The sequence below is a fragment of the Sinocyclocheilus anshuiensis genome, unplaced genomic scaffold (genome assembly GCF_001515605.1).
Source record: "Sinocyclocheilus anshuiensis isolate Anshui unplaced genomic scaffold, SAMN03320099.WGS_v1.1 scaffold416, whole genome shotgun sequence".
Lineage (NCBI taxonomy): Eukaryota > Metazoa > Chordata > Actinopteri > Cypriniformes > Cyprinidae > Sinocyclocheilus > Sinocyclocheilus anshuiensis.
The window spans coordinates 1,048,701-1,065,205 of NW_015554105.1; the positions used below are offsets into that span (position 1 = coordinate 1,048,701).

Sequence of the window (16,505 nt, forward strand, 5' to 3'; positions counted from 1 at the left end):
TAACAAATACCTCATGCTAATAACATTCTAGTAACTACTATTAACTAACAAGAAACTCTGATTAATTATTTAGTAAGTAATAGCGCTCAGTTGAAAGTGGTAGTTCACTATTAGCTAATCAGTAACTACTTTTTTTTTTTCAAATATCCCAGAGATATTTTTGAGATATATTTAAGGTCTTTGATAGTAATGACTCAAGTGTGGTTACATTTTATAATAACTTTCATTTATAAATCATTAACAAACATTATATAATATAATGCTTAACAGATCATTAGTTAATATATATTCATATAGCTAGAAATATGAGATCATGTTCTAGTTAATGTTTACTAATGAACTTACTAAACATTACCTAATGATTAACATATGATTATTTAATGTAATTTGAAATGCTTACAAATGTCAGTAAACTTTCAGTTCATATGATCTTCATTTGTTGGTCTTTGTTTGTTGTGTAGACCTCTATTTACATCACAGATTGTAATTTTGGTGCAAAAAAATGCTTTTCTTGCCTCAACACTCACATTAGTATACTACTCTTCAGTATATCATTAAACAGTATATTCCTTGAATCATAAATAAACAGGAGAAAACAAATTATTTTTTAAAAGAAAATACTTGTTAATTTATAAAACATAATATAAACATATTATAAAACATATAATATAAACAGATTGAACTGTGTTCACTTATAGTAATAAAACAATTGACCCCTGTACACTGTTGACCCTTTAACCAACCCTTAAACCTACCCAAACCACCAAACCTGTCCCTAACCTTACTCGTATCACACCTCAACAGCAGCAGAAGTGTTGTGCATTAACACAAGCTTTTAATCATTGTATAGCATCTGTTAATATCATTTGTAGGTTTTCAATAAGTGCTTGATCATATGAATTGATGGTTTAATGACATTCGTAAGCATTTTAACTTACATGAAATAATGATTTGTTTGAACATTATCTAATGTTTAATAAGTTTATTAGCAAACATTAACAAGCACATTATCTCACGTTTCTAACGCTTGAATATATATTAACTAATGATCCATTAAGCATTATATAATGTTTGTTAATGATTTATTAATGAAAGTTATTATAAAGTGTTACCTCAAGTGTTACTACATCCTTCTAAAGGAATTACTAATTATTTGGATCAGTATTCTAAAGTGAAGATCTCGATAACCCACTAGGAATGACTCAAGTGTTACCAAATCTAGCAAAAGGAATTACGATCCAGAATCTTACAAAAACCTCTAAAGCTTACAATGATTTCAGTAATTACTAGAGAGTTATCGTGTTATTCATTTTAGAATTCTGATCCAAATAATAAATAATTCCTTCTGAAGAATTTGCTAATACTTGAGTCACTAGTGGGTTACCATGACCTTCACTTTAGAATGAATTATACATTATGCATAATTCACATTCATTATGAGCATGTTTACAGTAGTTCTTAGTGGTTCTTGGGGAGGTAAGGAAAGAAAATAGTAGTTCCTGATTAACTAATAATGAACTACCACATTAGATTAAGCACTATTACTTACTAATTAATTAATCAGAATTTCTTGTTAGTTACTAGTAGTTACTAGAGTGCTGATATTGTGTTACACATGTGTTCTTGTGTAGTTATTCATTAATGCCGGAACAGAAGTAGTTCTTTTAAAGAGTTCTTTATTTAAACAGTAAAACAGTACAATGATATGTATTAAAAGCCTATTTAATTTTTTTTATATATATATAGCCAATCCTTTTTTTTTTTTTACATCAATGCAGACTGGTACACAGCATTGCACTTCATAGGTGCCGCCGTGTCAGATAGGAATTCATCAACCCGAAGCATCAGCATCCAAAGACCATGTTATTTCAACACATAACAGGCATAAAATATGTAGTTCAGTCATGAAACTCTAGATGGTGCAGGCTGACGGGTTGTTAATGTAACTGATGATATTCAGAGTTAAACGACTTGGCACAAGCTGATTAGTTCATTCTGCATATGCAGCCAATGAGCTTCGCCAAGACCAAATACATTAACATTGTCATATCCATCACCATGCTAAAATCTTTCGAGAGTTGTCATGATTGCAATGTCCTTAAAATAATCTAGTTATCAATAAAAGCTGGTTGTCAATAAAATCATTCATTTCAATATTTATAATGTTATAAATGAAAATTCGAGTGCTGAATCTCGAATACCTTGATATGATCTATCATGTACAGCGATAAGCACACATTACCTATTTTCATCATTTTTATAGCTATGACTACTTTGACACTCTTTATCTCATAATTATATTAGGCGACTTTAGCTGGGTTTTCACAGACGAGGTCACAGTTGTGAATGTTCCAGACTTCTCAGCCCCACGAATACCTTTCACCCCATTGTGTCAAATCTTTTCAGTCTGATGAAGAGACACTGAAGAGTCAATAAAAACCCTAAATCCAGCACAGAGGGGTTCAGTGAATGGGGAGTAAAATGTGTGTAAGTGTGTGAGTGTGTGTGTGTCAGAGACGCTGTAGAAGGACAGAGTGCCATCCTGCCAGTCCAGAAACACTCCTACTCTCTTAGAGGAGAATGGGATGTGTATGTCACTGCTTTTATTATTGTGCCAGACAGTGAAAATCTCATCAGAGCAATCAAGGCTCCAGGACTTTTCATTGAATCCAAACCTACAATCATCACTTCCTCCTTTCCTGCTCATTCCTTCATGTGCCACTGATATAACAGCCCCCCTCCACCCGCTCCATTCGACCTCCCAGTAGCAGCGTCCCGACAAACTCTCTCTACACACAACCTGAGGAAAGTAATCAAATCTCTCTGGATGATCAGGATATGACTGCAGCTCCTCCAAACGTGTCACCTTCCTGTTCTGCTCAGACAGACAGAGATGAATGTTTACTGTGTTTGGATCCAGTGTGAGATCACAGGCATCTGAACACAAGAGAAAAAACAGAGGGGAGAATGAGAACACAACAGAACAACAGTGACAAAAGGTGTGTCTGTGTATTTGTAAACTTACACTTGCGTAGTCCTGCTGTTATCATGACCTCTCCAACATGATCCACACTATAAAAAAGGTCACATTCTCATTGATTTGATGCCATCAGTAAGAAAATACATAGAAATAAACGCAAACAATTGAAACAGCAGAGAATGGCACTAGAAACACCAAGGTCACGGGTTCAGTACCTGACATTTCGCTTGAAAAAGGACTCACTAGCTCTCAAACGGTCATCGATACACTCACACACAAACACAACATCAAAGCAAACATAAGTAAAACTGCATTAAACATTGCATTGCACAAACACAGGAAATGGTGAATCTTAATGCCCAACATACTTGAGTTTCTCCAGTTTACAGTGTGGATCTTCTAGTAGATCAGAGAGCAGCTTCACTCCAGAGTCTCCTGGGTGATTGTAGCTCAGATCCAGTTCTCTCAGGTGTGAGGGGTTTGACCTCAGAGCTGAAGCCAGATAACAACACCCTTCCTCTGTCACCATACAGCCAGATAATCTAAGACACACAAAACACTAATTGCGGCTTTTTGTCTCGGTCATACTAGTGAATTTCACCAATATTTCAGGTAATGTCATGTAGCATGTAAAGTTACTGTAGCTGGTTCAGGTGTGTTTAATTAGGGCTGGAGCTAAGCTCAGGACAGCGGTACTCCAGGAATAGGTTTGCACACCCCTGGCTTAGACCAGTGTTTCCCAACCTTTTTTCTGCCACGGCACAGTTCTGATAAATAATCCCAGGCACACCACTAAGCACATTAATATATCACCAAAAATAAAATAGGGAATTTTTTTTTTTAATTGAAGACTGCATTATCATAGTTGGTATTGTGGCTTTATCAGACACTTGCACTTAACATTTTATGAAAATCTAGCTCAAATTGCGCCCGCCATTAACAGCCGCATCTGAGGCAGTGAGTGCATCTCATCATGTTTTCATCAACGTACAGGTTATAAAGTTTATTGTAGTTATATGGGAGCTCAGATTTTCTTGTTGTTTAATAAACGTGGCCAAAATATCATTATATAAAAGAAGAAGCGCTATGCAAAGTATATTTAAAACAAAAGACTCTTCTCTGCTCTTCAAACACACACAAAAAACATTTGCCTTTACAGACATAGTGTTTCTTGAGTAAAGAAAATACTGTACTTATTGAAACATCAGTTCCTTATTTACTCTTGCATTGTGAACAAGCGGAGATCCAGACTGAGCGTGGCGCTTCCTTCTGAATGGAGGAGGGTGGAGTTATGAGGTTTCGCTGACTGTTTGAGGATCCAATGGAGTTACGAGGTTTAGTCATAAGCTCTTTTGAATGCTTTTCATTGGTAAACTTTTTTGTAAAACCCTCAAACAGACCTAAGGAAGACCAATAGCACTGATTTTAAATTAATAATAACGAAATATAATAGAGATAGGAAGTTTGGATAATTTTCCACGGCACACCTGACAAACTCTCACAGCACACTATTGTGACGGGGCACAGGGGTTGGGAAACACTGGCTTAGACAATATTTTCCTTCTCATACCGATTTCTGCCACATACCTTTCAGCCTTCAATAAACACCTGGCCCATTATTTATTTAGCAGACATTTTTATTCACAGTTCACTACAGATTTATCTAGAATGACACTTGCTATCAAACATAGTTTATACATGTTTTATATTTAAAGACACAGAGAGAGAACACAGAATGTTTGAGTAATTGTACATTAATAATTATATCATTTTAAGTAAGAATTAAGGTCGTGCTGATAAACATTTCAATCTTTTAACTAAAAATTAATAGTAAAGTAATACTAAAAATGAATAGTGGACACAACAATAACAGGCAGGCATAGACAAAGATAAACTGGATTCTGCTGAGCCATTTCAAATAGTCTGTACAATGACAAATACAATTATTTAATGACTTAAACCTTAATTTCAGAATCTTTACTATAACTGAAGTAATATTTTTGTTTTAAATACCTTAATATCTCCAGTACACAGTTTGGACTCTTCAGTCCAACACAGAGCAGTTTCACTCCTGAATCCTGCAGATCATTCTTACTCAGATCCAGCTCTCTAAGTGAAGAGTCTGATGATTGAAGAGCTGAGGCCAAGCCTTTGCAGGATTGATCAGTGAGATTGCAATTGTCCAATCTAAAAAAAAAAATAATAAAATTCACACAACTTAAAGGGATAGTTCACCCAAAAATGAAAAGTAGCCCATTATTTACTCACCATCAAGCCATCCTAGGCGTGTATGACTTCCTTCTTTCAGATGAATCCAATCGGAGTTATATTCAAAATTGACTTTGATCTTCCAAGCTGTGTAATGGCAGTCAGCGAGTGTGGCAGTTCATCAGTCCAAAAGAAGTGAAATAAAGCACATCCATCCATAATAAAAAAGTGACTCACACCGCTCCGGGGGGTGAACAAAGGCCTCCTGTAGCGAATCGTTGCATTTTTGTAAGAAAAATATCCATATTCAAAATGTAATAATCACTTTAATCTAACTTGCGCCAACAGTTGTACACGGAAGCAGCACCGGGCGGATGACGTATGAGTTCAGCGTTGCGCATGCGCCGGTGAGTCTCATGAAAACCAACGTTTGTTAACAGGAGCAAAGGAAGCAAAGTTTCCTTACTTTAGCAAAGGAAAACCAGTCTCCTCTTGGCTTATATCGAAATCCTCCGATATTCTTCTATCAAATCCTCGTTTTGTACTTCTAATTCGTGACCGTTGTTTTGTTTTTATCTCTCCCCTGCGCTTCCGCGTGCGTCACTTCTGAGCGGCGCATGCGCAACGCCGACGTCCTACGTCATCCGCCCTGAGCTGCTTCCGTGTACAACAGTGAGCGCAAGCTAGATTAAGTTGATTATTACGTTTTAAATATGATTATTTTTCTTACAAAAATGCAACGATTCGCTACAGGAGGCCTTTGTTCACCCCCCGGAGCCGTGTGAAGCACTTTTTATTATGGATGGATGTGCTTTATTTCACTTCTTTTGGACTGATGCACTGCAACACACGCTGACTGCCATTAAACAGCTTGGAAGATCAAAGACATTTTTTTATATAACACAGACTGGATTCGTCTGAAAGAAGAAAGTCATATATACCTAGGATGCCTTGAGGGTGAGTCTGGTTTGTGCTGGTTTGACTACTCATAATAATTAATTATATTTAGTTAAGTGCCAGCATTGTAGTTCTGCAATTACTCTCTCTTTCTCTTTCTCACCTATAACAAATAGTTCATTATGATTAGACTCCTACCCTTCTGTTAAATATGGCATCTTAGGCACCCTGGAGGTCAGGACCAGGGCAAAGGGCACGTGTTTGCATCTACACGTGCCCTTTGCACTGGTCCGGACCTCCAGGGATCTAAAGCCATTATTTAATACCTCAGTTTCTTTAGTTGACATTGTGGACTCTTCAATCCAACAAAAAGCAGCTCCACTCCAAAATCCTGCAGGTCTATCTCACAGAGGAAGTAGTTTAAAAACTGTAAAGATGAATCCAAACCTTGAAAGGATTGATCTAAGCATTTGAAGACAGACAAACTACACAAACAACAGACAAGACAAGAACAAAGGTCACATAGCTTTGCAAAAATTATTTACTATATTTTTCATGATTTTTCACACTGCAAGGGCAGACACTGATAGGTAAATGTATTGTGTCAGCACCATTACTTGTTAATGAAAAATCACAAACCTCTCCTCCCCATGGTGTAAATTCTTCAGTCCAGTAGAAAGCAACCTTATTTCTGACTTGTGCAGGTTATTATTACTTAAGTCCAACTCTCTCAGAGGGGAGTTTGATGATTTTAGAACTGAAGCCACACTTTCACAGCATAGATCAGTGAGATTGCAGCCTGTAAGTCTGTAACAGAAGTTAAATACAAGCATAAAAGGTCTATATCAGATGTGTCCAATCCCGCTCCTGGATGGTCAGTGTGCTACAGAGTTTAGCTCTCATACCTTCCTAAAAGTTTTGTTAAAAAAAAAAAGGTGGTGATGTCTAGCTTTAGACGCATAGGGGTGAGACTGAAGAGACGGCAGGTTACGAATGTTTTGTTGGGGTTTACATTAGACTAGGAACATGGGCCATCTGGCATATGAAACATGTAAAGAATACCATATTTAATGCCATTTGAAACATATGTAACCTGATTTCGTCTCAGGGTGTAGCCATCATTTCAGAATTGAGGGGGGCAGTATGTCAAATGTAATACCTTTTTTTCATTCTATTCTATTCTATTCATGCCCTTTTATTTCCTTTTCTGGCTGGTTTGTTTAAAAACAACAAAATTTCAACATTTTAAGCTAAATCTCAACATTAATAATCATCATCTTTATTCTAATTTGAAATTATTCGATAACATATCTGTTAAAATAAAAATTTCAGAAAGAGTGAGATGAAAGACTGTGTTTAAGGCTGTTTACCAGTTAGTTGAGCCAGAAGACTCGACAACAACAACAAAACTTAAAAAATCTAATCTTTGACACGGTCACGGTTTCACAAAGCTCCATCGTCTCTACCTTACTCCACTCACAATCCCAGAGTACTGATCACCTGCACCTCGTCAGTACGCTTATCAGCTCCTGCATATAAGCACACACTTCTCCTCTACTTTTTGTCTGCTTTACTCATTGGTATACAGAATACTAACCTGCTTACTTACCTTCTATGATTCTCTCCTGTAATCTCCTCCGTCGTTTCCCTTGTGGCTTCATCGTGTGTTTACCTCCCTAGTCATCATCCCGGAGAAGTGTGTGCACTCCAGCGAATCCACAATCTCCCTCTCTTCCTACAAAGGCAGTTCAGCTCATCATTCTCCAGTATTGCCTTGCTATATTGTTCTTACCCATTGCAACTCACCCTCAATTTGTGAATAAAGATCCCAGTTCTGATCTCTTCTGAGTCTGGTATTTCCATAACAGAAGACCAGATCAACACCGCAAGAATGTCGAGTTCCACGGACTCATTTCAGGAGATTGTGGATTCACTGCGATGGGCCTTAGCCAAGTCAAGTCAAGTCAAGTCAACTTTATTTATAAAGCGCATTATACAATACATATTGTGTCACAGCAGCTTTACAGTGTTAAACGGGAAAAGAGTGTGTTGATAATGCAAGAGGACAATAGTAAATAGTAGTCTTAGCATCCACATTAACATCGATCACCACACCTGTCACTCCTTCAACACCTGTTTGCATGGTCAGTCTCATGGCCTACCCAGTGCCCTACTCTGGCTCAGAGGAGGACTGATGCAGATTCCTTCTACAATGCTCACTATCCCTCGAGATGCAGCCGCACCAATTTCCCACTGAGAAATCCAAGATCTCTTTTCTCATCTCTCTGTTATCAGGGTGAGTGCTCTGGGTCAGCTGACAACTTTATCTCAGGGGAGCTCTGTCGTAAACTACAACTCCAGTGAAGGCCCATTGAAGGCAAATATCAGTTATATAACTGTCTGTAACTGGTAAACCTCTCAGCCGCCGATATGTGCGCTTAGATGTGGGAGCCATGCAGCCCTGGCTTGACCAACTCCATCAAGAATCCCTGGATTTCCTGGTTCTGGGGCAGTTCACTGCTGGTATCATCCTCGGGCATCCATGGTTAACTAAACATGGTGCTATCCTGGAAAACAGGAGTCCTGAAGTGCGGCGAAGGCTGTTACCCAGAATGTTTCCCTCTCCTTCCATGAACCCTCCAAAGACCTGTGAAAGCCCTCCCATCAATCAAACATCCTATTGATCAACTGTCTGTTGATATACCTCCCTGCTACGCCCCTTCAACAACATATTCTGTCCAAATAGAGCTTCCCAACTGCCTCCGCACTGGCCATGGGAATGTGCCATAGACCTGCTTCCGGGTGAGACAGTGCCCTGTGGCAAGATCTGTCCATTATCCATCTCAGAGCAGAAGGCCATGGAAGATTATATTGAGGAAGCACTCCAACAAGGCTACATCCATACCTTAACATCCCCTGCTGCTTCAAGCTTTTTCTTCGTTTCCAAGAAGGACAGAGGCCTGCGGCCTTTTATTGACTAATGAGCCCTCAATTAAATAACTGTGAAGTTCAGGTACCCAATTCCCCTCTTCCCAGCAGCCCTGGAACAACTATGAGGAGCCTCAGTCTTCACGAAGCTGGACCTCTGGTGCACGTACAACCTCATCCAGATACGTGAGGGTGACGAGTGGACGACTGCCTTCATGACCCCTACTGGTGTACATGCCGTATGGCCTGGTCAACGCCCCTTCCGTGTTCCAGGATTTCATGTATGAGGTGTTCTGGAAGTACCTCCATCAGTTCGTCCTGGTCTACATCGATGACATTGTGTACTCCCGGAGCTTGGCTGCACATCGCCTCCACATTTTGAAAGTCTTAAAATGATTAAGGGAGCACCATCTTTACCTGAAGACTGAGATGTGAACATTCCATCAGTCCTCACTTCAGTTCCTTGGTTACACCATCAGTAAGTACGGCATTCAAAAAGATAAGGGGAAGGTGGAAGCAGTGCATAACTGGCCAACTCCAACCACTATCAAGGAACTCCAGAGATTTCTTGGTTTTGCAAACTTCTACCGCCGCTTCAAGAATTTCAGTATCATTACCAGTCCCTTGACAAACCTTCTCAAAAACAGACCCAAGTCTCTGTCTTGGAATCCAGCAGCAACAGAGGCAATGAACACCCTGAAGAAAGCCTTCACCCAAGCACCACTCCTTATCCATCCCGACCCAGACAAACCCTTCTTTTTTGAAGTTGAAACCAGCAGCAGGGGACTCCAGCCTTACTCCAACCATGTGCCTCCTACTCCAAAAAGCTCACCCCGGCAGAAAGGAATAATGATATCAGGAATAGAGAACTGCTTGCCATCAAACTTGCCCTGGAGAAATGGAAGCATTGGTTGGAGGGTTCCGGACATCCCTTCACGGTCCTAACTGACCATAAGAATCTTGAATACCTCAGAGAAACCAAGAGACTCAACTCTCGACAAGCCCGCTGGGCACTCTTCTTTACAAGATTTGACTTCAACATATCAGGCTGCATCTGCCCAGCAGAAAGCTGAGCCCCAGATACATCGGCCCCATCATGATCATCCATCAGATTAACCCTGTCACTTACCAGCTCCAACTTCCTGCACATTACAGAATTCACTCATCCTTCCATGTATCACTACTTAAGCCTTACCATAATCCTGTTTCTGATCCCTCCACAGAGCCTGGTCCCGCTGACGCTTCTACTGCATAGAAAAACCTAAATTTATGCATTCGCATTGCCCCATGAAAAACTTTACGTAAACACATTTCAATGAAAAAGTGCTAATTTACGTTTTATTAAAAGTGCAGGTAACATGTCCCACGCATCCCTGCATATTCTGCGCTCATGCTCTGTCTTGATTACAATGTGCAAAACCTTCTTGTAAATTTATTAAAAGATAGATCAACAGAAAAAGCAGTGTAAGCATTAGATGTTATGCTTACTGATAGTGGCACCTCGTGGCCAAGGTTGGTACAGCATGCTAATGCTCTTTAGTTGTCGGGATATTTAAAACAATTCTCTCGTTTTAAAGAAGTCCCAGGCTTTTTCTTCAAATTAATGTTAATGTAAAAGAAAACAGTGTTGACTTGATAGAGAATTTACATTATGAGATAAATGAATACTCACATAGCTTTTCTGCAGTTGTTCACAGCTGGTATCAGTCTTCTCCTACCCTCCTCTGTTGTGTTGTATTTCTTGAGGTCAAGCTCATCCAGCACCTCCTCTGACATCTGAAGCACGTAAGCTATTGCTGAACAGTGAGCAGGAGAGAGTTTATCCTCTGAGTGTTTGTCTGATTTCACAAAGTCCTGTATCTCTTTGTAAAGAGTCTCATCCTTCATTTCAAGCAGACAGAGGAACAGATTGATGGATATGTCAGCTGAGAAATCATCGTTAGCTCTGATTGTGTATTTAATGTACTGAGTGGTGTTCCTGATGCTCTCTGAGCTGTTCTCTGTTTGTGTCAGAAGACCCTGTAGGAGTCTCTGATTGGACTCCAGCGAGATGCCCAGTAGGAACCGCAGGAACAGATCCAGATGTCCAGTCTTACTACACAGGGTTTTGTCAACTACTGATTCTAGTAGCTCAGAAAGCTTCCAAGACTTTAACCACTTAACCTCTACAAAGAGAAGTTTCAGCGTTTGCATGTTCTTAACAATATATGAGTAAAACACATAGAAAGCAGCAAGAAACTCCTGAAAGCTCAGATGTATAAAGCAGTAGACGTTTTTTTGAAAAATCACAGATTCCTCCTTAAAGATCTCAGTGCAAATCCCTGAACACACTGTGGCATCAGTGACGTCTATGCCGCTCTCAATCAGGTCCTCCTCATAGAACATCACATTGCCCTTCATCAGCTGTTTGAAAGCCAGTTCAGCAAGTTTCACAATAATTTGTCTATTTGACTGTAGGAGCTTCACTGGGTCATTTTCTTCATACTTCTGATTCCTTCTATTTGTCTGAATGAGCAAAAAATGTATGTACATTTCAGTCAGAGTTTTAGGGATTTCTTCACTGTCATTGTGTTTTAGGATGTTTTGAAGCACAGTGGCTGAGATCCAGCAGAAGACGGGGATGTGGCACATGATGTGGAGGCTTCTTGCCCTTCTGATATGTGAGATGATTCTGCTGGCTTGATGCTCATCACTGATTCTCTTCCTGAAATATTCCTCCTTCTGAGGGTCACTGAATCCCTGAATTTCTGTCACACGGTTGAAGTATTTAAAAGGAATCTCATAGGCTGCTGCTGGTCTGGAGGTGATCCAGATGTGAGAGGATGGAAGAAGATCTCCTTTAATGAGGTTTGTTATCAACACACCCAACGATGAAGACCCATGCACATCACAAACTTTCTGTCTGTGTGAAAACATCAGTGTAATTCTGCTTTCATCCAGACCATCAAAGATGAAGACAACTTTACATTCATCATAAATCTTGGAGTCCAGAACTTGAAGTTCAGGATGAAAGTACAGCAGAAGTTTGTGAAGACTATACTGGTGATCTTTAATCAAGTTCAGCTCTCGAAATGGAAGCACAAACATGAAATCTACATCCTGATTGGCTTTTCCCTCGGCCCAATCCAGAATTAACTTTTGCACAGAGACGGTTTTGCCAATTCCTGCGATGCCTTTAGTAAGAACAGTCTTGATTTCAACTTTCCTCTGTTTTCTTTGCTCCTCACATCCTGGTTTAGGTACATGTTTAAAAATGTCATTGCAGCCTATTGGAGTGTGCTGTGAATTATGTGTTCTAGGTGTTTTCTCCATCTGCACAACCTCATGATCTTCATTCGCCCCTTTACTCTCTCCCTCTATGATGTAGAGCTGTGTGTAGATCCTGTTCAGCAGGGTTTGATTCTTTTGTAGTTTGATTCCCTCAAATAAGCTCTCATACTTTCTCTTCATGTAGGTTTTGTGAGTCTCTATTACTCTGTGCAGGACATCATCTGCCGGTTGGTGAGAATCCTCCAGCAGTGTGTGTGTCTGCAGAGCTGCTTTGTTGTGCTGCCTGATGTGGATCTGACTGGAGGAGGAAGTAAAGACTGGATCACCTCCTTCACCACTGCAGAGACAGCAGCAAGAAAAAAGACACAGGAAACAAATAGTTTAATATACACAAAAACCTAACATTATGTGAGATTTTTATAGTCGGTATCCAGATAATGACCAGTACTTTCAAAGAATTTCTGTCAAAGTATGGGATTGAGTCTTAAGATGCATAAAATACATAACATTTCTAGTCTCTTTCTTCTCAGTACAGTTTCAACGGTTTCAATTTCTCAGAAATAACAGAACAAAAACAGACATAATTTTATGTTTAAATAAAACATTGTACATTATAACAACATGGTATTCTATGACTGTAGTAACTAAAAAAACATTTTCAAATGGTTCTGGTGTCTGGTCTTCAATTACTTATATGTACTTCATCTCAAATTACATCCATATAGTACTTTTTGTTGAAAGGAGACATGCCCTGCATCCCAGTGTGTACCTTTCAATCCTAAACAGCATGAAAAGGTACAAAAGCACAGTGTGTTGATAAAAGTATGCCATTAAAGTATGCCTAAAAATTCATTAAATAACATGTGGAGTGTGTGTGTATGAGGAATAAGTGTTAACTGTCACAGGATGATTGACAGGCTGGGTATGTCCCAACCAAGGCTTGCCTACTCGTTTGCTACACACTCAAAAGTATTTACTTTTTTTTTTGTCACAAACAGTACATACAGTACATACTTTTAGTGTATAGTATAAGTAGGTGAATTGGGATGTAAATAAATGGCATTTTTATGTCACCAAAAATATATCATTAAGTTAATAAAGATAACTCTTGCCAAGGTAAACATCTCAGAGTTTCATTTTATGTTTCTACTCACACAGGGTCAGATGTCACTGTTCTATTACTGAGATCAGGAGGGTGACAAATAGAGCTGTTACTCTTGATAGACACACAGCTGGATACTGGAGATGTTGTTCTCTGTGTCATTCTTCCCATATAATTAGTAAAACATCGAAATAATTCAGGCACTGAAATCTGCAAAAGAAAACCATTTAATTTGTTAATAAAATTCAGTTTATTGTTTCCAATAGAGACCACTCACTGCTTCTTGGGACAAAATACAGTGTTACAATGTTTTAGGTATCAGACAAGACTCTGTTGACTGGTTTTGGATACCAGACAAAATTGACATATTCTGACAGGATATGGTACATAGACTGGATCCAATATTTCTGGGGTATCGGAAGGATCCAACACTGCTGAGCTATTAAACATAATTCTTCTACAGAAACATATTTTTGCTTAACTGCATCAGAGCTCACATAAGGTTTATACATTGCCATGAATGGGATTTTTACTGCCAGAACCTGACTGTTGTGCTTTATATCACTGCTAAGGAGTTCATACATTGAGTTCTTACTCTTTATAGACACGGCTGGGCCCTAGATATTGTGCTCTCTGGTAATGAACAACACCCTCTTTCTCCTCACAGAGACTCACTTGAGAGACTGATTTCAGGACTGCAGGGGGAAAGACAGAGACAAAAAATCAAATCACATTACTGTATAAGAAATGTGTTTTTGGTTAAAACATACTGAAATATAATAGTATATGTTCTTTTTTGTCCTTTCATCATTAAAAGGTAAACAACAACATCTTTCCTTCTGCTGCAGTCCTCAAATTTAATTTTCCATTCCACATATTCAAACTTGCTCACCCACGTTTGGTAACATCACACACAAGAATCGTGTCAATGACGTCAAACGAGAATTTCAAAGCTAGAGTGGACAGGACAAGATAGAAATGAAGGTCTATCATCACTTATAGAAACATCTGTAAATATAAAGATCAAGTCTGATTCAATATACTCTGTAGAAAGTCATCAACAAAAATAGACCTCCTCATGATTCCCCTTGTTATGGCCTAGGGCAGGGGTCGTCAACTGGTGGACTCTGGTCCGAATCCGGACCGCAAATGCTATTTTCTAATAAAATCAAATTTATATTAGGCACATCAAGGTCAGCTCAGTAGAGCCGTTTGGGTCCTGTGGTGCCACGGGTTGCTACTAAGGTTAACTGTTGCTATGGTCAGATGTGCAGGCATGCATGCAGTGAAGAGAACAGAAAGCGGCATGCAGACAGATGAAACTTTCAGTGAGTGAAAAAAATGACATTCTCAAAATTTATGAAAGTTGGCAGGCCCTTAAAAAGTGTTGAATTTAGTTGTATCAAATGTAAGGCCATAAAAAATCTTAAATGGTACAAGAAAGTCTTTCAGGTGGTCTTAAATTTGGGGATGGAAAGACAAGAATTGTGATATGGCTGAATGTGACGATTAAACATCAAAAGGCTATTTTGATTTCATTGAATAAATATGAGCGCTGCATAAATAGCTGCGCTGCTTTGTGTTCAGTCGTTGCCTGGGAAACCGCTGTATTTCTGCCGTTCCGAAAGCGCCACCTGCTGGCAGAGAATGAATGAGCATTTTCAATAAGCCCGTCTGCTGTTTTTGTTCAGACCAATGTAAAAAAAAATCAACCCATGTTTTTAAGCAGCAAACACACAGAGTTGTAAATGTGAACTGGTGGGTCGACAATAGGGGTGCTCCCTAGTGATGGCGAGATGAAGCATTATGAAGCACTGAAGCTTTTCATCCAAGTGGTTCACAAAAGGGTTCATTTCTCGAGGCTTCATTTGCTCACAATACCACCCGGTGGCCAAACAGTGTAAAACATGCAGATACATTACAGATGACCTGATGTGATCTATGATACACTGTTTTGCGCCAGTTAAGGGTTAGAAATAATGGTGAAGAAAAAAAAATTAATTTCCAAATAGACTAATCTATTTATATGAATATAATGTGCATTTTATAATGATTGTACAACATAATTGTGTAATAAACGTATTGGCTTGAAATGAATGGGGCTATCAAATATGTGTAAATCAAGTCTTTGCTCATAATAGGCAGGAGGGGCAATATTATTAGTCTAAAACTGGAAAGTGGCTGAGTTTAACAGGGCAGAGGACTGTGAATTTACAAGATTCGAACCGCTTCCTGAACCAGTCAGACCAAGCGAGGCTTCGGACGTCATCAATGACGTCATTGCTCTAAAGCGATACAAGCCTCGATACGCGCTTCACTGAAAGCTGCTGGGATTTCTCCACACATGCTCCGAAGCCTCGGCACAGAACGTAACATCACTAGTGCTCCGATCAGGATTTTTGAGCCCGATCACCGATTGCCAATCACAGAAAGAAGTATCTGCCGATACCGATCACCGATACTGATCTTTTTAAAGCCTTCTTTTTATCATTTATACCTATTTATAGCGATACTCCAATCAGGATTTTTAGACATTTATTCAGGGCCTGAATTTCATTTTTTAAATAGGGGGGAATTCCCCTCTTAGGTGACTCTTGTGAGAGGGGAAGCAGCTTTCACACAGGAGTCCGCTACTGATCCGTGGCCATTTACCACAAACACAACATTTATGCAGTATTTTGATTTCAAATCCACACATTGTCACTGAAAATGCTTTTTCAGCATTGCAACTTTTTTTTTACACAGTACAGTAATACTACTTTCACAGACATGTTTAAACACAATAAATATAAGCAGCACATTATTCAATGCTTTTTACTTTTGCATTTACTTCTAGATTTATATATTAAGTTGCTCAAGCAAGTGGCAAAACATTTAAAATACTTTTCTTACGTTATCTAAAGCGATACAAGCCTCGATACGCGCTTCACTGAAAGCTGCTGGGATTTCTCCACACATGCTCCGAAGCCTCGGCACAGAACGTAACATCACTAGTGCTCCGATCAGGATTTTTGAGCCCGATCACCGATTGCCAATCACAGAAAGAAGTATCTGCCGATACCGATCACCGATACTGATCTTTTTAAAGCCTTCTTTTTATCATTTATACCTATTTATAGC

The 16,505-nt window shown here is 39.1% G+C and overlaps 1 protein-coding gene across 1 annotated transcript in view; it reads right to left on the bottom strand.

The window, feature by feature from the left end:
- Positions 1-2,034: 2,034 nt before the first annotated feature.
- LOC107669692 (NACHT, LRR and PYD domains-containing protein 3-like) overlaps positions 2,035-16,505 on the bottom strand; it is an 18,001-nt gene continuing 3,530 nt past the window's right edge. Inside the window, exons 2-9 of the mRNA XM_016462043.1 lie at positions 13,438-13,595; positions 10,686-12,620; positions 6,725-6,892; positions 6,412-6,570; positions 4,994-5,167; positions 3,349-3,522; positions 3,026-3,072; positions 2,035-2,937 (exon numbers count right to left, since the gene is read on the bottom strand). Coding sequence (XP_016317529.1) covers positions 2,393-2,937; positions 3,026-3,072; positions 3,349-3,522; positions 4,994-5,167; positions 6,412-6,570; positions 6,725-6,892; positions 10,686-12,620; positions 13,438-13,595 — 3,360 coding nt within the window. The 3' untranslated portion in view covers positions 2,035-2,392. The remainder of the gene's footprint in view (positions 2,938-3,025; positions 3,073-3,348; positions 3,523-4,993; positions 5,168-6,411; positions 6,571-6,724; positions 6,893-10,685; positions 12,621-13,437; positions 13,596-16,505) is intronic.